This window comes from Xiphophorus maculatus, chromosome 22 (genome assembly GCF_002775205.1).
Source record: "Xiphophorus maculatus strain JP 163 A chromosome 22, X_maculatus-5.0-male, whole genome shotgun sequence".
Classification (NCBI taxonomy): Eukaryota; Metazoa; Chordata; class Actinopteri; order Cyprinodontiformes; family Poeciliidae; genus Xiphophorus; species Xiphophorus maculatus.
Window position 1 is genome coordinate 28,530,373 of NC_036464.1, and position 23,300 is coordinate 28,553,672.

The 23,300-nt window shown below is 40.9% G+C and overlaps 1 protein-coding gene across 1 annotated transcript in view; it reads left to right on the forward strand.

The window, feature by feature from the left end:
* The window catches only part of LOC102224280 (protein kinase C epsilon type-like), a 132,611-nt gene that overhangs the window by 71,620 nt on the left and 37,691 nt on the right, over positions 1 to 23,300 (forward strand). Inside the window, exon 11 of the mRNA XM_023327440.1 lies at positions 19,813 to 19,967. Coding sequence (XP_023183208.1) covers positions 19,813 to 19,967 — 155 coding nt within the window. The remainder of the gene's footprint in view (positions 1 to 19,812; positions 19,968 to 23,300) is intronic.

The following is a 23,300-nucleotide window of genomic DNA, read 5'->3' on the forward strand; positions in this document are numbered from 1 at the left end:
TGTGGCCATCTTCCACATACATTTTCTTTTCTTTTTATCTTACCAACTTTTGTTTCTCCATCTGAAGGGAATTTCCGCACAAAGACAAAAAAAAAAAAGAAAGCTGTTTTCCGGGGTTCGGCTAGACTCAGACAGGAGTTATTCTGCTAACATTGTTTATTTTCTCTGGATGTTCTAGGAAGTCTCATATCGGCGCCTCCTTTTCACTTTGTTTATTCCTGTTATTATGCCATGCAGCAAACACAAACACATGCAGGGTGGACAGATTAGAAGCAGAGAGGGGACATTGTTCTCAAATTCTGCTGCACATTCTTTCTCTCTTTCCATTTCTTCTGCATTTCTTCTTTTCTTCTCATTCCTGACAACCTGACTCCCACTCAAATGAGTGCACACACACACACACACACACACACACACACACACACACACACACAACGGTCTGTCAGGGGTGATTGCCTGTGTGTTGTCGAATGAAACAAAGGAACCGTGGCACTTATATAACCGCTTTGATCGTTATCAGTAACCTGATGCGTATTCCATATGTTGCATAAAGCCTTTCTCATCACCTGGCTCTCCGCGCTCACTTCCCCTTGCCCTCCCGTGCTGTGTACATCTACTGCATATCTACTGCACATCTACGGCCGCCACGTCGCACTGCTCCTCTATTGGCTCTTTGCACGTACGGCGCTGACGTCATATTTGCATGAGTGAAATGCGGCTTTCTTGCTTCCGCTTTGAATTACCATGACAGCTATAAAATATAAAGTCGTATTTCAGAAGCAAATAATGCAATACCATGAACATTGTTGTCTTCCGAATATAATGGGCTTTTAGGTTTTCATGGATTTCCAAATGATCCTGAATTAAGAAGATGGTGGCTTGTAAATATTCATTACAACAAGTTAAAGCTAACCCCACACAGCAAGTTTGCAGCCTTCACTTCACTCTGGATCAGGTTCTTCAGCCTAAAAAAATTACCGCGGGGGAGACGGATGGTAAATAAAGGAGCCATCCCTGTGTTATTTCCATGGAATCACTTCTGCATTCAGCCTGAAAGAGCGAGTGTATAGGAACGAGTGAGCAGACCAGAGCCAGATTGCCAAGCAACTGATCTGCCTGTACACACTGCTGTAAATACCATTTTATTTGAGCTGTTCATAAGAAGCATGCAAAAGTAATTAAACTAAATAACACGGAGACGTTAAGGAGCAAAGCCATATTTTTCTAAAAGCAACAACTTTGAACCTCAACAGCACATATCACATTTTTATGAAAAAAATGTCCTAGACCAGTGGTCCCCAACCCCCGGGCCGTTGACCGGTACCGGTTCGTGGACCAATTGGTACCAGTTAATTGTGTTGAGTCTGGAGGATCTTTTATTTTGAAAATCCTTTAACCGGATTCTGTCAGTTACGTCTTGTGCGCCAACATTGAGCCCACAAGCAATGTTGTGGGCTGAGTTAGAAACAGCAGCAACAGCATCGGTGTCGGTCGTCTCGACCCGCACCCCCTCCCCACCCCCGGTCCACAGCAAATATGCAAAGTCTCGACCGGTCCATGGTACTAAAAAGGTTGGGGACCACTGTCCTAGACTATTGCCTACTAGCATATGCTAAAGGTAATGCATGTCACCTAGTGTAAAGAAAGTAACCTTCATTTCTGAATGGATACGAGGCGTACATCTTAAAACCTGATGGGGCTTTTGTTGGGGCTTTAGATCAATGTATATCATCAATTGTTACCTTGGGCTAGCCCTGCAAGCCCAAGGTAACAAAATGCCATCTTGTTAATGAGTGTAAACTGCCATTTTCAATAGACCGGAAGAGACCGAGTCGCTTATCCCCAAACGCGGAAGCTGACGTGCTGGGCAGGTCAACCTCCAGGAAGATCTGCCCAGCCGCCACCGGGCCATTCCACGCTGACAAGCATTGCTCAAATTTCTACAAGATTTCTATTCTCCATTATGCTTTTTAAAGCTGTTATATAACATAAAATATCATATATTCATATTCTGCTCTTAGCAACCTTGAAAGAATCACTGAATATTGACAAAACGGAACAATTCTTATTTCTGACCGCTGCAAGATGGGTTTCTTTTATAGCTGTGTCATAGTCATAAGAGAGGGGATCACACTAACCATGCGTGCACTCCTACAGGTTTTTTTTTTTTTGTGGTTTTATAAACTGACGGTGATGGAGAGAAAAATATGTGATTTCTAGCAGCTTTTACCATTGTTTTTTGCATTACGGATAATACATAAAAGCCATAAAAATAAACAGTGCATCACTTTTATGCTACAGCCTTATTCCAAAAATTAATAAATAAATGAATGAAAACATGGAACATTTTTATTTTCCCTCCAAACTTTGTGTTGGAGGGAAAATTTGTTGTAATGTAATCAGATTTGTGAAAGACACAAACAAAAAACATAATTTTGTCACCTGCTGCTCGTATTTATGTTGACATAGTCATAAGGACCCTTAGCTAAAGTTTTTGGGTACCATGGATAAAAATATTGCCAAAAATAACAACTAACCTGTGCAGGGTTTCCCCCAGAAAACTTGCTAAGCCCGGTGGTTGGGACACATAGGCGCTCCACCGTGTTTTTGTAGTAAAAGATGTTAAGTGGACAGGAAATGTAAAAATATTACTGTGTAATTATATGTTTAATTCTCAACTTGACACTTTATATGGGAAAACATTGCCACTGAAACGGTATTTAAACCCACAACGAGTCTTAAAAACAACAAATCAAAAAATATAATTAAAATGAATATCAATTATTTGCCCTTCTATTTAATCCAAATTAAGTCCCCTCATAAGGCCCCCCAGGGCTTCAGGAGCCCATAAATGCTAATATTTTAACACAGACCACAGATACATAAATGTAACATTTGCTTATCAATGCTGCTAAATTTGATTTAATAGTTTCAGCATACATAGATTAAAATATTTTCAATTGTTTAACATTTAAATGTAAGATTTTAAGGAGCTGGTAAGTTTACTCTGTAAATGTTCAAAGAACAATATTCATAGATTGTTTTGTTACCATAGCTATAATCTGATTCTGTGAGTTTATCTTTGAGTTTCAGCTCTGTTTGTTCATAAATGCAAATTAGTAAACTTACATAACACAGAAGCTGTTAGAGGTGCTGATGTTTTTGGTAGTAGGTAGATAGATAGATAGATAGATAGATAGATAGATAGATAGATAGATAGATAGATAGATAGATAGATAGATAGATAGATAGATAGATAGATAGATAGATAGATAGATAGATAGATAGATAGATAGATAGATAGATAGATAGATAGATAGCATTTATTGTCATTGAACAGAATTCAACGAAATTTCCATTGCAGCTCCCGTGCAAAAGGTCAAATATATACAGTATAAATAAGCAAACACACAATAATAATAATAACAATATATACAACTAAATTAACTAAAGGCACTCAACCATCCAAAGAAGTAGCAGCAGGTCCAATTATGGCAAAGTACAGATAATGTGACAGTGCAAAGTGCAGAACAGTGTGACTGTGTAGGGGTGGGGGATATATATGTATGACTGCGAGGTTATGATATGTGTGGGAGGGGGGGGCGGCAGGGAGTAATGGCTCTGACGGCTGTGGGGAAGAAACTGTTTCTCAGTCTGTTTGCTGTAGTCCGTATATTCCTGTACCGCTTGCCTGATGGCAGCGGCACAAACAGTCTGTGGCCCGGGTGGCTGGGATCCATGGCTATGGATCCAGCTCTCTTCTTGACCCGGTCTGTGTAAATGGAGTCCAGGTCTGGGAGGGGGCATCCCACAATGCCTTGTGCTGTTCTCACCACCCGTGTCAGTTGTTTCCTCTCCAGTGCTGTGCAGCTGCCATACCACACAGTCATGTTGAGGCAGAGGATGCTCTCGATCATCGCCCTGTAAAAGTTCACGAGCAGCCGTGAGGAAAGTCCAGCCCGTCTGAGTTTCCTGAGGAAGAAGAGCCTTTGTTGTGCTTTCTTCACCAGGTGGGAGGTGTTTGTGTTCCAGGAGAGGTCAGACGTGATGTGGAGGCCCAGGAACTTGATGTTGTCCACACGTTCCACCACTTCTCCATCTATGAGAAGGGGAGTGTGATCCGTCTTCCTGGACCTTCTGTAATCCACAATGACCTCCTTGGTCTTCCCTGTGTTCAGCACCAAGTTGTTGGCTGAACACCACTGAGTGAGCTGCAGAATCTCCTCTCTGTAGTGGGTCTCGTTGTTTTCTGAAATGAGACCCACTACTGTTGTGTCGTCCGCGTACTTCACGACTGTGTTGGTGGGGTGGATGGCCACGCAGTCATGTGTAAACAGGGTGAAGAGAGCTGGGCTGAGCACACAGCCCTGCGGCATGCCTGTGTTGAGGACCAGTGGGGACGATGTTGAGCCACTTATTCTCACCACCTGAGGCCTGTTGGTGAGGAAGTCTCTGATCCAGTGGCACAGTGAAGCGGGCAGCCCCACCTCGAGTAGCTTCAGCACCAGCTTGTCTGGGATGACGGTGTTAAATGCTGAGCTGAAGTCTACAAATAGCATCCTAACATAGGTGCTGGGATGCTGCAGATGGGTCAGGGCTGTGTGCAGAGTGATGGAGACAGCATCCTCTGTTGACCGGTTCGCTCTGTAGGCGAACTGAAGGCTGTCCAGGTTTGCGGGGATGAAGTCTCTGATGTACCTAAGAAGAATCCTCTCAAAGCACTTCATGATCACCGGGGTCAGAGCGACGGGCCGGTAATCGTTCAGGCTGGTGATGGACCTCTTCTTCGGTACAGGGATGATGGTGGAAGACTTGAGACACTCAGGAACCATGGCGAGCTGCAGGGACAGATTGAAAATGTCCAGAAACACTCCTGCCAGCTGGTCGGCGCAGGTTTTCAGCGTCTGGCATGACACCTTGTCCGGTCCTGGAGCTTTGTGGGTGTTGATCCTCCTCAAGGTGGCCATCACCTGATGCTTCTGTAGGACGAGGGGCTGGTGCTACTCTTCCAGTTGGGGTAGACGTACGGCTTCTCTGCTGCCCGCCGTGTCAAAGCGGGCAAAGAAACTGTTTAAGGTGTCAGGCAGGGTGGGGTCGCGGCTGGTCAGCTGAGTGCTGTGTTTGTAGTCCGTCATGGTTCTTATGCCTCTCCACATGCTTCGGGGGTTGTTGTTGATGAAATGTTCCTCAATCTGCTGTTTGTACTGGAGCTTGGCCTGCTTAATACCTTTTTTCAGTTCCGACCGGGCCCTGCTATAAGCCAACCTGTCTCCAGACCTGTAGGCAGCATCCCGGGCTTTCAGCCATGGTTTCTGGTTTGGAAACACTTTTATGGTCTTAACAGGGAGGACAGCGTCGGTGCAGAACTGAACATAGGACAGAACGGACGATGAGTATTCCTCCAAGTCTGCGCCGTCCCTGAACACACTCCAGTCTGTATGCTCAAAGCAGTCCTGAAGAGCAGAGGAGGCCTCCTCAGTCCAGACCTGAACTATTCTGGTGGTCGGCTTAGTTCTGCAGGCCAGAGGCTTGTAGACAGGAATCAGCTCCACTGAGATGTGGTCAGACATGCCCAGATGTGGAGCTGCTACAGCCTTGTAGGCTCCGGGGATATTGCAGTAGACCTGATCCAAAATGTTATTGTCTCTGGTGGGAAAGTTTATGGATTTGTGGAATTTGGGAAACACAGCCTTCAGTTCCACGTGATTGAAGTCCCCCGCCACAATCACGGCCGCCTCCGGGTTGGAGTTCATCTGCACGCTGATCAGGCAGTACAGCTCCTCTAATGCTAACTTAGCATTAGCCCTCGGTGGTATGTAGACGGCCACGATCACAATGGACGAGAGTTCTCTCACCAACTTGAAGGGTCTGCATTTCACCGCCAGATATTCCAAGTCAGGAGAGCAGAATGTGCCGACAGAGTGTGTGGCTGTACACCAGGCATTGTGTACATACAATGCCAAACCTCCGCCTCTGCCCTTACCCGAAGCTGCAGTCCGATCCGCCCGGAACAGAGCGCGCCCCGTTATCTCCACCGCTGCGTCCGGGATGTTATCCTCCAGCCAGGTCTCTGTGACAACAGTCACACAGCTGTCCATCCGGCGAGAAGTAATCCGGAGTCGCATCTCGTCGATTTTGTTGACGAGGGACCTGGCATTGGCGAGGAAGAGGCTGGGGAGGGCCGGTTTATGAGGGCTAGCTTGTAGCCGAGCACGCACGCCGGCTCTCTTACCCCTCTTTTGTTTACGCTGCCTCCTCCGTCGCCTTGGCAGCATGGGGGGAATGATCATAGTCCCAGGCGTTCGTAGCAGCTCTGGAGGAATAAAGTCCAGCTTGGTGGGTGTGTGAAGTCCAAACTGTGTTCCTATGTCCCACAGTTCTAATCTGCTGTAAGTTGTAACGGCTTCCAGTAGTTTGTTGAGCGAAGACATCAATAAAAACAAGCTAAAAAAACGAAAACACGGGAGCTACGAGCCGCAGCGTCTACACGCGCCGCCATCTTGTCAATCAGTAAGAGGGGCCCCTAAGACAAATTCTGCTCCAGGCCTCATACAGCCTTGGACCGGCCCTGCATGAGAGTTAAATCCGCTGCACTGTGCGCAGAGACGCGCAACTAACAGAGATTTAATTATTGCTGCTGATGTGGCTTTAGTAGCACTTTCATTTCGTGTCTGTTGAGTTTTAAATAAGTTCACAGTAACTGTTTTGTTTGCTTGAGTTTATGGGACGAGTTTTTCTGATCTCTGCGTGGCCGCGCACATGAACTCTGGACAATGGACATGGCTACGTGGACAATGCATTTGATATGATTTTTTGCATCATCTGACTTGAAAAATAATACTAAAAAGAATAATATAACAATATAAAACCAGTGTGGTGCGTGACTACAAGGACAGCATAGTCACCTGGCTGAACCTGCCAACCACGAACACATACATAAAATGCTTATAAGCATCTCAACAAGCTACGGAGCATGTTGAAATGTAAACAACGCACATAATTCTTTGTTCACAAAGATAAATCATTCTCATCGATCCTCAGCGCGCACGTCTGAAAGCGCCACTACAAGTTATTCCTGCGGTTCACTTTGAGTTGCACAACCAGAACTAACGTGGTGGAGTTTAAACTCTTACCTTGATTTGGAGTTCGCCAAAGAAAAATTATTCCACACATGTGGTTGATGTAAATATCCATTTAGGTCAGCCTGTGTCCACTTTGAGTGAAAGGAGGAGCGCGATCCGTGCTGAGATCAAGCAGTGACAACTCACGAGGCAACGCGCAGCACCAGCTGTGTGATTGGACCGCTCTCTCGGCTCTAAATGCATAAAATATAAATGTATCTTTTAGGAATAAATTTGCTCTGCCAGTGAAATGCTCAGAGCAACAGAAACGCTTGCAATCCGAATAAAATAAAATATTTATTGGCCTGGAGAAGAATGAGGCATGGCGGGCCGCCTTGGTTTTATTATATTTTCTGTTTAGGGTTAGGGGTTAACTTGCTGCTTTCTGCTTGTTTTTGGTTCTGTGTCCAGTTAGTTTTGTTTCCTGCCTCTGAGGTACACCTGGTTTCTGTCTCAGATTGATACACATGCTCTACGTTTCCTCGTTACCTCCCTCAGTGACCTTCATTCAGAGCTGGATCACTTTCGTTGTGTTACTTGTCAAACTAAATTCAGATTTCTTCCTCTCAGATCTGGTTGATCTTTGCCAGGTCCTGGAATCCCAGTCATGTTTCCACCTCAGCACCAGCAGAGGTAGCAGGTAATAATGTTTTCAACAAACTTGTTCCAGGTAGCAAAGATGTCTACCAGTTGTTCTTGTCAGGTTGTCTTCTTCTGGAAACTGAGAATTTGGATGATTTTTGTTACCTTTCTGCACATTGTTTAAGGAAACAATGTGCTCCAATCTCTATAAAGGTATAGAGAGTAGAGAATTAGAGAACGTTCAAGTCCACATTTTTTGTTCCCTGTGCTCCCTGGATAGAGAAGAGACCGATGAAGGCTTTCAGGCATTGGTCACAATCCATGAGATGTAAATGCACCTCAGCGACAGTGCATTGTATCAATAGTGTCCACAAAACCTGTGGACACTATTGCTTTAAGCACTCTAAATCTACAGAATTCAATTTAAATTTGAATATTTTCTCTGATATTTACCTGTTTATGTAATGGTAAAAGCAGAATCAGCCAGAACCCAAAACGCAGCCACAACAAGAGGATGGTTAACCAAAAAGTTTTATTACTAAAGTGAATGGTGTAGAAGGGTGTGGTCACACTAGTGGGTCAGGGACGAGGAATCCACAGGGGTCAGGAGTCCAGCCGGGGAAGGGGAGGGTGAATGGACAAGGGGAGATCTGTGGGGATTTCAGGGGACAAACAGACGACTGGGACAAAATCCACCAACCAGAAGCTGAGTCTTGAAACGGTCCGGGGTCATGCACGGGAGGGTCTCAGGCAAGGAAAATCCAGAATCCAGAAGGCAGGAGGCAGGGTCAGAGACAGGCAGGGTTCAGCAACAGGACTTTCAACAGCAGAAGGATTAGGCAAAACTCTGTGGTCAAAAACAGGCAGGATCAGAAACCAGAAATCTCTTAGGAACATGGGACAACAAGGCTTGAAAGCTGTGACAGTGGCAACAGACGATCTCGCACTGAGCTGGTGACGAGCAGCTGTTTAAGTAGGGCCCAGCTCAGTGCGGGTGAGGGCAATGAGCAATCAGCACAGCCAAGGCAGAGCTGAAGGGCTGGAATCATGACAGTTTACCCATGGAGCCACCTGTTTTCCCTCTCCTAATCTTTCCGTCCTGTTGCATCTCCTGGAAAACCTCGGCGCAGAATTCCCTGCTCCTGCATGTTCCTCACACATTCATGATGCTGAATAGCTGGAAGGCCCGTTAGGTTCATCTCTTCAAGTCATGTTGAAGGAAACACTAAAACAACCTTTATACAAATGTTTTGCTATTGCCAGATAAGACTATTTGAAATCGAATTACAATTTGTTAAAACAAAAGTTCACAAACGTGGATTTCTAAATAAATTTTTATGTAAAACATCCCCCTCTTCAAAAGAAATCATGATGTTCCCCGTGACGTCGCTCATTTAAAAGTGTTTGTACTTTCTGTGACCTTTGTTCTACCTACCCCTTCCCCTCCATGTCCCTCCTCCTCCTTCTCATTCTTCTTAATCGACTGTGGGATCGCGGCCGTTCCCCTATCGGCCTAATTACCACAGAGAAATGTAAATAACATTACACAACTGTAACGTTGGGCCTCTTTTTTGAGGCTCACACCGATGTCAGGGAAGAAAGCGACAGAAAAAGCAACAAGAGGAAGGGACAGCTGGTTCTGATTTTTTTTCTTCTCTCCCTGTTGTGATGAGAAAGCGAGATGATAAACTAATCGAAAACGGGGCAGAATAGTCCGGAACCACATGTAACACAGTGAAGAGAGAGTGTTTCTTTTTACCAAAGTGTAATTGGTGAACATCAGAGGAAGCAGAGGCGAGCAGAAATCAACCAGGTGCATTAGGGAGGCTTTGTTCTGGGCAGCTTGTGACAGGGCAGCGACAGACTGATGGAGCGATGCAGAGAGATGAACAGATAAAGACAGGACACCAGGAGGTTCATACAGAGGACTGAGGTGGAACAAAATCCAACCAAAACAAAATAAAGCTCATCGAGTCATTGATGTTGAGTTTGAACTCCATCTACCATATCAGCAGCTCTTATTTATAACCATCCATAATGCACAATCATTAAAACCAGTGACCTTAACAAAAGTTGTTATTTGAACCCTGAATGTTAAAGTTTAAAGCTGCACGGTTAATATGTGAAATGTGATTGGATAAATATCAGGCATCTTCTTGGCCTCATGTATGCATAAGCATCAGGAGAATACAAAAGCTTTATGTCAGATGTTCACAACTTCCCAAAAATACACAAAGTCAGACATTCAAATGTCTTCAAGATGCATTTTTCTTGAGAAATGCATCTCTGCATCAGTCTGATGCAGAGCTAAAAAGTCTTTTTTCACAGCAATTTGCTTCACACAGCAGCAAGGAATAAACCAACTCTCATGTCCTGTTTAGCTAGCACTAGCACTGCAAATAATGCTAGCTAAACAGAAAATGGTTTAGCTAGCATTTGTTTTACTTTATTTGCAAAGAGCATGTCACAAGTAAACCGAATATGGATGAATATGGAGGAGGATAGACAAAGTAAAATTAGATTAAAACAAATTTGTATATTTTATTGTGCTGCTAAAGATGTTGTTTCATAGTTGATTACTTGTAACAAGAGTTAATTAAGAAACAACTTATTATTGTATTTAATATAATAGCAGTCTGTTTAAATTTTTTTTACTGAGTCTGGGAGCGTAGTGCATAATCTCTTGAATCAAACATAAGGAGTGAAATTATTATTTTTTTAATCACTCTATGAAATAGGAGGAAAGTTGTTTTTTTCACCAAGATGACTTGTAGAAACTGAAAGTAGCTGAACATTTCAGTTTAATCAATTGTATATTATGCTAAGGTTGCAAGAAAGAACTACGATGGTGGCCAGTCTGCTATTCATCATTAAAGACCAAATAGAGACCAGTAAGATATTTCATCCATTCATCCTGTTTCACTTTATGCACGTGTCTGAATGAACACTACAACGCTTCTCTGTTGCTAAGTGATGTAAAAAAAAAAAAAAAACTCACACACATCCTGTAAAGGACAGAATATCCAAGATGATAATATCCAGTAGAATAAATATGCAATAGAAACCAGACTTTGATCCAATGAACAACCCACACTGTTCTTTAAATTCACTCTGAAAAAAGTGTTAAAATATGACGTTACGTACACAGAAATTACCCTACTTAATAATGTTTTTTTCTTTCTTTTTATTTTCTTAAAGTTCTGCAGTTAGTTCAAATTTGTTTGCTGCTCAGAGGCTTCAGTTGGAGCGTACTCTTTGGTAATTTCATCCTTGACAGGAGTCTTATTGGCATAGCATGGTCCTCAGACCTTTACTTAGACGTTCACTTACAGTTTAGAGTTAGCAGATCAGAGAACATTCGTATCTTTGTGCTGATGGTGGACTGATTACCAGGTTATCTTTTCTGTAATTGTTTTTAACTCATTCTTATATTGATTCTATATTTCAATGGTCTCAGATGAGCCCATGGTGCCCAGTAAGGAGCCTTGTTCCAGTTGCGTTGCCTTCAGCTTGTACCAGTTGCATTCTGCTGGAGTTAGTCACAGATCTATGGCAGGATTAGGAGTGTTGAGACACAGTTTTGCACAAAAGCAGCATTTATTAGTGTTCTGCCTTTGAGAGACAGACGTTGCCTGTCTGGGAATATCTCTGTTATTCTGCTTCACCTGCTTTTAAATATTTGGATAAATTTTATTAGTTTTATTAGTTCTTATTACAAGATGTTTGAATGATTTTGTGTTGAAGGTGAAGCACTGAGGTTTCTCAGTGCCTTTGGAAAGGTTAGGCCAGTAATTATCCTCACAGCTAAGATTAAAATCAAAGTGAACTGAAAATATACCAAACTGTTTCTTTAAAGTTGTGTTTTTTGTTCACGGGTATACCTCCAGTAATGACTGTTCTTAAGAAATACAGTGCTGGAAGATTTGGATTTGGATCATTTATGTCTCAGGAGCCTCAAGAACACAAAAACTGTGCTGCAAATGTGATAAGAAGTCACCTTTTTTTTCCAGTTTTTGTTTTCTTGTTTTAGTAGCCTGTAAAAATCAGCGCATTATTGATGTCCTCTGAGACCTCGGTGAAAGCCGTATCTCTTAGTGAATCTCTAGGGTTTAAATGTGGCAAAAGATATGATGAGCACAAAGCTCGCTTTCACAGACATGAAGAGGAACATGTAACAATGCTGTGAAAAGTGATTCCTTCCTTACAGATTTAGTCTTTCTGTTTTTTCATCACTCTTAATTTGGTGCATTTCCATTTCAAATGAGCGCAAAACATTGATACTCAGATAATTGTAAAACACATAATTTCTGAATTGTGGTAATTCCATTTAATAAGAAACACAATTAATCACACATGAGTAGGTTTGTTCACACGATAAGTCATTAAAATTCTGAAACGCCTACCACTTTTTGTCGTCTTCTTCATCTCCACCTGTAGTAACAGCCAGTTGTTGATCATGTGACTTGTGTGATGTGAACAAACCTTTCCTCTGTAGTTTTGCAAATACACTCATTTTGATACGCCTGAAAACTCGCCTCATCCTCGAGCGAAAACCTGTGATGGAAAAATGTGAGTTTTGCCAAAGTTGTGTTTCCATTAAGCAAATTTTTTTTCCTAATTCCGATAGGCGCAATTATATGGTCAATGGAATCGCAGCAATTGTTTCAGATGATTAAGAATAACTTGAGGAAACACAATTTCAAATCAAGATTTTATTTAAAAACATCTGTCCAAAGCAAGTGATGTGTAGAATAATTACTCTAACCCTCAAATCCGGTGGCACTGCCCTCATTAAGTGTTTGTCATAACAAGCAGAATTGTTCAAATTGGAGAGTTTTGGGGCATAAAAGACATTAAGGTTATGCCACACCATCTCAGTCACATTAAAAGTCTAAACTTTAATTCATCCACACCAAAACTTTTACTTGTTATTCTTGTGGACTTGCTGGTGTGACTTAGGCTATTGTCCTGCTGCAAAACCCAAGTAACTCAATGGTCAGACAATCTCCTTCAATGAATTTCTGGTTCTGTTAAGCCCTTAACACATCTTTTCTATGGCTGCATTCTCTTTGCTAGGTGGAATGGGACACTCACCTTCCAAAAACCTGCTTTTGTCTGGTCAGTTTCTAAGATTTTATTTTTTATTTTCAAAGTCGCAGAGATCATCAGGATGTCTTCTGTCATATTTGAGTGTTTCAGGTGTTTTTGGTCAGCAGTGGATTTCACCTCATGACACTCTTGCATGTCAGGTTTGACTAGCAAACAGTGACTTTTACAGAAGCTGTCAGACCTTCAGATGTTCTGGCTTTCTGTTTTGTGATTCACTGGATGAGAAATTGATGCACTCATTATTTGAAAATTGTTTTCTTTTTATCAGGTTATCTTTGTCTAATGTTTTTATTTTGTTACATTAAAATGGGACAAACAAAAATAGATGAAATTTGATTGGCCAAATACTTTTTCTCTTCACCATGGCACCAACTGGACACGTGACAACAGAATAATAGTTTACAGGTATTCATTGTGGTGGCATGCAGTTCTCTGGCCAGCAGGGGCTGACTCCCAAACACTTTTAAGAATGAAAAGAAGCTGACATTTCCAGGGGGTCTGAAAAAAACTTTTTCATATAAAATGCTATTTTTTTTCTTTAGGTGTAGAGTAGCCTGTCAGAGTTATTATGCACTAAAAGCAACAGTTTTACTTTGTTTTTTTGCCATACACCCAAACACCCATTCAGTTACATCATTGTTAGATGTCATATTTTAAAGTAACATCAGAAGGGCTCAAAGACAATTAGCAGTTTATTTTTATTTATTTATTGTTTTAAAACACAGATTTATTCGTGCCAAAATGTGATCTAAACCACAAACAGACTGTTGGAGGCTTTGAGTTGCGCTGAATGAAATCACTCAGTGCATCTTTGCTGTGGCCTCTGTGTGGTAATGGCCAGCAGCCAAACAGTAATGGCTTGTAATGTTCCGAGGAAAATAGGGCAGCAATTCACTTTCCTTTTTTTCTTCTTCTTTTTCTTGGTACATGGACAAAAGTTCAAAACCTCGTGGTGTTGTTTTTTTTCTCCACCATTTTGAGTAATTATGATGAATGTATATATTGTAACTTTATACACCGTGTGCATATATACCAGTACAAAAACAGTCTATTTTCTTTTTTTAGGAAATATTACACATATTTGGTTGTGCTTTGAAAACCTTTCATAATTTCAGAACTGCAACGTAACTGTTATCTAACCTTGATTTAATTGCATTAGCTTCTCAAATTAACCCCTCGTGCTTTAAGAGAACTTTCCATAACTTCTGTTTGATGATCATCTTCTGATTAGATTAAAATGATAAATAACAATTTGAAAAGACAGCTATGTTGTAGAAAAGTACTTAAACACATCAATTAATATAGTCATGCTAATACGGTACGGTTTACAAGAGCAGCTTCACTATTTTTCTTTCATTTATTTTTTTTCCCACCCTTTAATAGTTTTCTAATATATTTAAAATCATCTTCACTTTACCTACTTTCCTACAAAATGTCTTTTGTTCTCCGGTTCTGTTTGGTGAGCTTCTTCTAATGACATTTTTACAAAATTTTTTACAACTGATAATGTTGAACCTCAACTGATTATATAAAGGTGCAAAACAGGAACAGACAACGAGGACAAATGCCAATTTAAATATCGCTTATATTGATATTTTCTGATCTGAAAGATTTTTAAAGGAAAATTATTATCCTGGTATTGTATAAGCTGATGTGAAAATATATAATATCTAAATCATCTGTACTCTTGCAACTATTGCCAACATCCTCCACTGAATTTGATTTTCCAGATTGATAATGACATAAGTTTCTGAATGACTATTCATTCTTGTATCAGATTTCTGCCAGCTCCAGCTGCTAAATCTGAGATAGCAGTTCAGTGGGAGGCTTTTTCTAGAAATAATGTTGATTAAAATAAAATACATCAAAAGTCACTTTATTCGGCATTAAAATGATTTGTAATTCAACAAGGCAGGAATAGACCGTAATTATTTATAAACAAAAGCAACGTGACTGTTTTTAAACCGATTTAACAACTTTCGTTAGCTTTAGCATGTGTAGTATTGCTAACTGGACTTCTTTGTGTATTTTATAGGCTTTTAAATGTGTGTTGTGTGTCAAAGTCTTCCAACAGACTACCAACCCCATTTCCAAACCCCTTAAAGTCATGGCAACCAGCAGACATGGAGTCTTCAAACAAACAGACACTAGAATTTAAAAAAACTCTTAATTTATCTATAAGAATGACAAAAATGTTTCAAAATGATAAGCTGGGTCCAAAATAGAAGTCAGCATAACAGAATCTGACTAAGGTAACAGCACTTTGTCAACAAATCACTTTTAAGACGTTTTAAGACACTCTGCAACTTCAGCCACTGACCATTTATAACACCAGCATTAAATGTCATTGCTACTTACAACTGAAGGCTAGTTTATTTCTTGATTTTCAAAATATATCTAACTGAATGGAACAGATTGAAGGCTGATTTTAAACAGACTGTAAAAACACATACCTTAATGTCTAAGGAAGAAAACCAGCATAGTAAATAAATAGTAGTACAAATATATAAATACAGTTCATCAGACATGTCAAATTATTTTCATTTAACCAAAAAGTTTGTTTCTAATAGTAATAATTTAGAGGCTGTGTCTCAAAACATAATTCAACAAAGTAAAAGCAGTGCGGTTTATTTAATAATTCATCTAAGAAAATTACATTAGTGCTATTTCCAATAAGAAGAAATGTGTTTGTTATTTAAAAATATAGTAAATCTGGTAGAGTTAGCTATATTCATTCTGAGTTTTGTTCTATAAATCCTCATCTGTTATATTTCCTGAAACAAAATCAAATGTATATTATCATCAGCATCATTTGGGTGACAACACACAAACTCACAGTGCAGCAGCATGTCATGATTATCTGGAATCTCTTCCAGGAGCTTTTTTCCATTATACAACTACATTTATCTAATTTGGAATAAAAAGTGTCATCCCTCTCAAACTGCTCAGTTACTAAAGTTAGATTCACCAGCATAATACCTCTAGATGTACCATGTGGGTTGACGGCATCATTAAAGTATTTCTCTGCCAAAAGATATGACAGCACCGGCCTTTCCTTAACATTTCTGTGTGTGGGGGGGGGGGGGTTGCATGCGTGGGTGTGAGTGTGTGTGTGTGCGACAGTAAACAGCGTGCGTTATTGGTTATATAAGGCTGCGAGTTCAGACTTGGCGACATATGTTTCAGCAGGGTGGCATTCTGAGGGCATGGCGCACACAAACACCACAGACACGTACACACAATACCGAGATAACCATCGAGACATTATTGTCTGTGGATCATCTGGCTGTGGGCCTATAGAACGGGGGAATGTGCACATGTGTGTGTGTGTGTCAGCAGAGGGGAAGCTAGGATCTGTACATTTGTAATTACAGTCAGGAAATGTTTATTCATGTTTGATTGGGTGGGACCAGTCGGGACATTTAAACAAACTATTTGAGCATCCTGTTTAAAGTGAAGGGAGAAAAGAGGCGGAGCATTGCTCGGTTATGTAACACCCAATCATGACTTCCCCCGTCTTAAAGTGGCAGCTTCAGCTCTTTGTCTTGTTCCTACAATAACGTCTACTTCAACTTCATGTTGGGTGTCAATCAGCCGTTTAAATCCTTTTGTTTGTGTATAGTCACTGTGGGTCATTATGTGTCAATAAAACGGAGGGAACTGTGGTTGCCCATGCAAAGCAGTTCCAGATAACAATGACGTGAAGATTAGGCTGCAAATCTGATTTGTAGTAACGCTTTAGGAAATTTTTTATCTGTTTTGCTATTTGATCATTAGATGTTCAGGTAAGATAGACCAACTCTTCATTTTAAGTCTTTAAATTACATAAATCTGCATTTCCATTTTTCATGGGAATTACAAAATTTAATTTGCTTAATGGAAGTGCTTCAATTTTGTAAAACAAACTCCTGTTTTTCGATTTAAAAAATTTTGCGCTGGGATCAGGTAGTTTTTCAGTCATGTTGAAATGTGAATATTTCACAAAACTGCAATAGAAATGCTTTTATTCTCATCGCATGAGTCACATGATCTACTGGGTGTTAATAACACCAATGAAGAAGATAAAAAGTGTTTGGAGGATGATGACGTGATATGATTTTTAACCACTTAAAACAAACTTATTCACATGTGATTGTATTTGTGCTTCTTATTTGATCTAAACACCACAATTACAAACACAGTTTTGTGCTCATCTGTAATGAAATGCAGCTACTGTTGCCTAGAAATTGGAATCACCAATTGCCATAAATGTAATTTTTTTAAAATGAATTTATCTCAGCAATATCATTACACCACTAGTGCAAATGTTATTAGCAAAACTTGAAAATTATTTCTAATATTTAGAAAAAGGTTTTCACTCTGCGAACAGCTGTTGTTTGCGGCTCTTTTTAGGAAGTATTCAACAATATAATTTAAAGTCAGAGTGATGAATCAAAATTATGAATTGTTACCACTGCTGTATTACATCCTTCAGTCCTACAGGAACTTCTCTAAATTTGAAAACATGCTTTTGTTTTTGGCTACTGCAGGGAAAGATGAAGCAAAACCAAAGATTTAACATTAGTTTGTTCAGAAAAAGATAAAGTGAAGGAAAGTGCGGAGTGTTTGTAACCATGTCATCCAGCCCTTATTCAGGTACGTTATTTTAAAGGAATGGTTTTAGGTACAAAAGATTGAGTGATTCTGTTAAAAATAATTTTTCCTGAACGCTGAAATACCTCGTGCTGCTGTGAGCAACATATTTATGTTTTTTTATACTTTTATACTACAATAAATTACTTCCTGCCAGGCTGGTATCTATGCCTGTCCTTTCTTCTGCAGCAGAAAACTTTTTAGTGTGACATTAAATTTTACATTGTACACTGATCTAGAGCTGCACAGTTTGACCACTCTGTGACCAAGTGGTCACAGAGTGTGTGCCAGATAGAAATAGTCGTGTTTGGTTGCCTGCAAAGACTCATGTTAGACTCTTGCTCCATGAGACTTGGGCCGGAAATTGCTTTTCTAACCTGACCCTCGGGTAAAGACAAAATTTACTCTTTTAGATGTGCCATCTAAACATAGATGTATCCTCTTTTAAATAAAAGCCTAGTTCACACACTTCCTGTGTCTTTCTAAAGGTTTTGGAGGAAAGAACGAACAAACACTCGGTTTATGTTTCTCTAACTTAAAGTGCAAACCCTAATTACTCCTGCTATAACTCTTGACAGACCTCTCTTTGTTTCTTATATATGCTGCTGTTTATATCACAGCTATGTCTGCAACACACACTCTGTCTCTTTTATTTCCTATATGAAGAAAGGGAGGTGGGCTTCAGGAAGGGGTTGTTTTTGCTCTACCAAGGGAATAAGGAGGCACAGAGGGTGTGGTGTGCTGCAGTCAGTGTTTTATGAAGGTATATGATACAAAAAGACTCAAATGAAGGTGCTTTGAAAAAAAATCGCATTAAGGGAAGTCAATATGCTTAGTGTCAAACTTTTACTACTGATTCAGAAAAAATCACAATCACTTCCTAATAGTTATAATATATTTCTAAGCACCTCCCAAGATAGCCAGGGTCACTTTACACAGTAAGCACAAAATGAAAGAGTAGGTTGAAAAGTTAAAATACAAAATAGAGTCACCATAAACACTAAAACAGAGTTCTTGAACTTGGCATTCATTTCAAGATTTGGTATTGCAGATAGATGTCCTTATGAGTGGCTTGAGGTAAATATAGGAGGGCAGGAAGTTTTGTTCATGCAGATTGTTTGAAAGATGTTGAAGTAAATTTGGGATGTAATGAAGTTTGACTGGACAGGAGTAATAACTCAGAAGTGTTTACAGTTTCTTTGGAGAAAGTTTGAGGTGGACCAAAATGTTCTCTAATGCACACAAAGGGGGAGAATGAGACCAGAGGAACAGTGTTACATATTGTCAAGAGAAAAGGGGACTGGTGATTTGGGCTGGCCTTTATAAACGGCTCACAGGGACAGTAGCCCAGGGCCACAAGTTTATAGTATAGGTATCCAAAGGCTTTTTTTTTTTTGCAAATCCATGTTTTACAATTTTTTTTTTACACATATCAACTGAGTTGTTTTGATCATGTTAGATTTTTTGAATATAAACAATACAAGTAAATAAATCAGTAAAATTGTAAAGTTAGAGTACATCTTTTTGGGATCAACATGTAGACATCTGCCAGACCTTTTAGGCCAAAAATGCATTAATTCACACCTACTGATATGTTGGTCCACCTATCAGTGAACTGTCATTTGCATGAGTACTAAACAGATTTGGTCCCAGAACCAGAACAGGTCCAGCCCACATCCTTCTAAATCCGATCCAGCTGAATACAAAACCTTGAGGAACACCGGTGGTATCTGATCTCAGTGTACTGCTAGAGAGATGAGTTTAAACCAGCTGAAATTTCTGACATTCATGCTAATAAATAGCATGTCCAGTAGGGAGAAATGGGAGGAAATGTCAAAGCCCAAAGTCAGACTAAGAAGGATGAGAATGGTTCTTTCATCAGCTGCCATTAGGACGTTTTTGTAGATCTTAACTGAACCTGGAATTGTTGATAGAGCTGTTCTTCAGATATCTTTATTTATTCCCATCATAACTAAATACATGAAACAACAAAAATGTATTAAAATGAAGCCTAGGTGTAAATTAAAACTGGAAGATGTCTCTAATCTTCATACGCAGTGGCTCATTCTCTCTGATAGCGGTTACCAACGGCAAAGATTTACAGTTCTCAATTAAACTTTCTAATACCACAGTCTCTCTCTGCGTGAGTCTTTCCAGGTTGAACTGCAGTCATGTCACTAAAACGTTCCAAGAAGAAATCGGTGTGGAAGAAAACCTGAACAATAACTGGAGGCCCTATAAATATGTCTTCAGTAAACAATAATGGAATAAAGCTAATTGTTCTTGTCATTCTGCTTCACTATAAATGACTGTAGCTACATCATGAATTCAGAGCATCTTTCATGCATCTCCCACTCTCTGGGACTAGGATCGTCTGTTCTTCGTGATGGAGTACGTAAACGGAGGCGACCTGATGTTCCAAATCCAGCGGTCTAGAAAGTTTGACGAGGCGCGCTCCCGATTCTACGCCGCTGAGGTCACGTCTGCGCTGATGTTCCTGCACCGGCACGGAGTTGTTTACAGGTAGGAGCCACGGCTTTTGACACGCTGTGACCGCAGCATGTTGAGAAATTTGGTCTCTGGTTGGCTAGATCTCTTTATTCTTTTTTCTCTTTGTCCTCTGGTATCATTTGATATTCTGTGAAGTTTGATGCTTATTTGATTTAGTGCCACCAGTTGTGATCTGCGTTATGGAAGGATTCCTCTTTAAATAAAATAAACATTAATGTGGAGATGTGAAGTAAATTGTGCCATTTGGCAAACTTGAGTATTGCAGCTCACACATATATTTCATATGTTTGTATTTTCTATCATAAATAAGAACAGTTCTTACTAATGATGGAATAAATTATTCCATCCAAGTTAGAGGCATTTTTTATGCCTCTAACTTAGAAGCTGCGTGTAATTATGCCTAAGTGATTTCCTCTCATTTTTGCTAACATCAGATGTCCTCAATAAAAGATTATTCTTTCAAGAATTGATTTCATAAACACCAACTAAACAAAACTACAGTGGTGGGCACATTTCCGCTGATCCACTAATGTGCTAGTAACAGAGGTCATTTTTAGCTTAAAACTTTTGCTAACTTTGAGAACATTTAGTGCACTTAGCTTCCCCTGAATAATTTTTCTGGATAAATTCGAAAGCGATAATTTTCTTGGGCGTTTGGTAAACTTCTGGCTGAATAAACTGGTCATCGACTGTTATGAATTGTTTTAGCAGTAACGTCAATACCTCCCCTTTCTCTTTTTTTGATAACTTTATTTCTAAACAAGAAACATACTGGAACAAAATAAAACGCAGACAACAGAGAACAAGGTACAAATAGAAATACAGTATCTAAGGGAATTCTAAAACAGCAGTACTAAAGTTTATGCTTGGCGCTCTAGTTTTGCACAACTAACATTTTAGCTACCTGTGTCCACTGATGCAAAACTGCTTCATGAACAGTCACTTATAAACATAACATAAATGCTCTACAACAGATCAGAGTCAGAACTCACAGCATGACTAAAGATACGAGACTTCTAACAGACAAATCCTCCATCACTGTCAAGAACGCCATGTCAATGGCGCCATTGACAGTGACAGTGGTTTGAGACATGGTCAGAAATTAGGAGCTAATTATGCTGATTTTATCACAGTCTCAGCTTCAATAGTAAATATAATAGAAATTTAACACCTTTCAAATGTAAAATTTTAAGCACAGAAAATGCAACCTAATCTGAGGCTTTGCTTGTTTGACGTCATTCTGGGCTGAGGAGCTAAAGCTACATATTTTTCTGTGAAAACATGAAAGTGACGGATCTTGACGGTTGAGCTAACAATGGTCAGGCTGGAGAGGTCACCATGACTCCAGCAGGAAGTTGTCTGATGTTATTTTATCATGTCTGCTGTCGGCCTGTCATGGTGTGCTCTGGAGTTCAGTCACAGTGACACGTTTCTAAATATTTTCTCCAGTTATGAAATTTTAACTTTTTGACCTTTTTGGATCTGCGTGTCAAGATTTCCTTGATGTCCTTTTGTTTTATGCATCATCTGTCTGTGAGGACCTCCTCAGCCATAATATCATTGTCAACTGACTGCAAACACATAGTGGGTGTTGCAGTCACAAATGCTCACAAAAGTGAGCATAACAACATTGTGACAGACAGATGATCAGTTTAATTTCCAAAAATATCTGCAGGAAGAAAAGGGACTTTGCATTTTGTGTTTGTGTTTTTTCGCCCTCGTACATTTAATTAGGCAGGGAGTTTTTGTGTATGTGACTTTGTGTTTTCCTTACACTCTATTTTTTTTTAAAGAGGCTTTTTGTATTTGATAGATGGCTTAACTTGAGACTTTATTTCAAATTCAGTTTTTCAACAAAAATGTCATTTCCTGCTATAACTCCAACCCCCGACGTATGTGGCAAGGCCTTCAGATTCTCACAGACTACAAGAACCCCAATACCACCCCCGCTTCTACTGATGTCTCCTTCCTCAACGAACTTAACAACTTCTATGCTCGTTTTGAGAGAGGGAATACCACAACTGCAACCAAAGCAGCTACCACCCCAGGACAACAGCCACTGACTTTCCTCCCCACTGACATAGGAGCGGCTCTGAGCAAGATTAAATCCCACAAGGCTGCGGGTCCTGATGGCATACCTGGACGTGTCCTCAGAACGTGCTCTGGGGAGCTGGCAGGAGTGCTGACGGACATCTTCAACCTGTCCCTGGCCCGCACTGTGGTACCGACCTGCTTCAAGTCTACATCCCAATCCCCAAGAATCCCAACCCAACCAGACTCAATGACTACCGCCCGGTAGTCCTTACCCCCATCATTACCAAGTGCTTGGAGCGGCTGGTCCTAGCACACCTCAGATCCTGTCTCCCCCCCACACTAGACCCCCACCAATTTGCATACAGGCAGAACAGGAGCACAGAAGACGCAGTCTCTATAGCGCTGCACTCTGTCCTTTCTCACTTGGACAGTAAGAACACTTACGCCAGACTTTAGTTTAGCATTCAACACTGTCATCCCATCACAACTCATTACCAAACTCACAGACCTCGGCATCAGTCCACTCATGTGTAACTGGGTGCTCGACTTCCTGACCAGTCGACTTCAACATGTCCGGCTGGACAACCACCTCTCATGCACCATCATCATAAACACCGGAGTGCCACAAGACTGTGTGATGAGTCCCTTCCTCTACTCCCTCTTCACCTACAACTGCAGACCTGTCCATGGCTCTAACGCCATCATCAAGTTCGCAGACGACACCACGGTGATCGGTCTCATCAGAGATAATGACGAGGCCGCTTACAGGGAGGAGGTAGACCGTCTGGCTGAGTGGTGCGACAAAAACAACCTGCAGCTGAACACTGAGAAGACCAAGAAGCTTATCATGGACTTCAGGAGGAACGCTGACCCACATCCACCCATCCACATTAAGGGGACAGTGGTGGAGCGTGTGGACACCTTTAAGTTCCTGGGAGTCCACCTCTCCGAGGACCTGACTTGGACGACCAGCTGCTCCAAACTCATTAAGAAGGCGCATCAGCGACTCATCTTCATGAGAACCCTGAGGAAGAACCACCTGTCCTCATAGATCCTCACGAACTTCTACCGCTGCACCATTGAGAGCATCCTCACCAACTGTATTACAGCTTGGTATGGGAACTGCTCTGTCTCCGACCGGCAGGCGCTGCAGAGGGTGGTGAAAACTGCCCAGTATATCGCAGGGGCACCGCTCCCTGCCATCAAGGACACCTACAGGAAGCGGTGTTTGAAAAGGACCGGGAAAATCACAAAGGACTCCACTCACCCAGCACACACACTCTTTTCACTCCTGCCCTCTGGGAGGCGTTA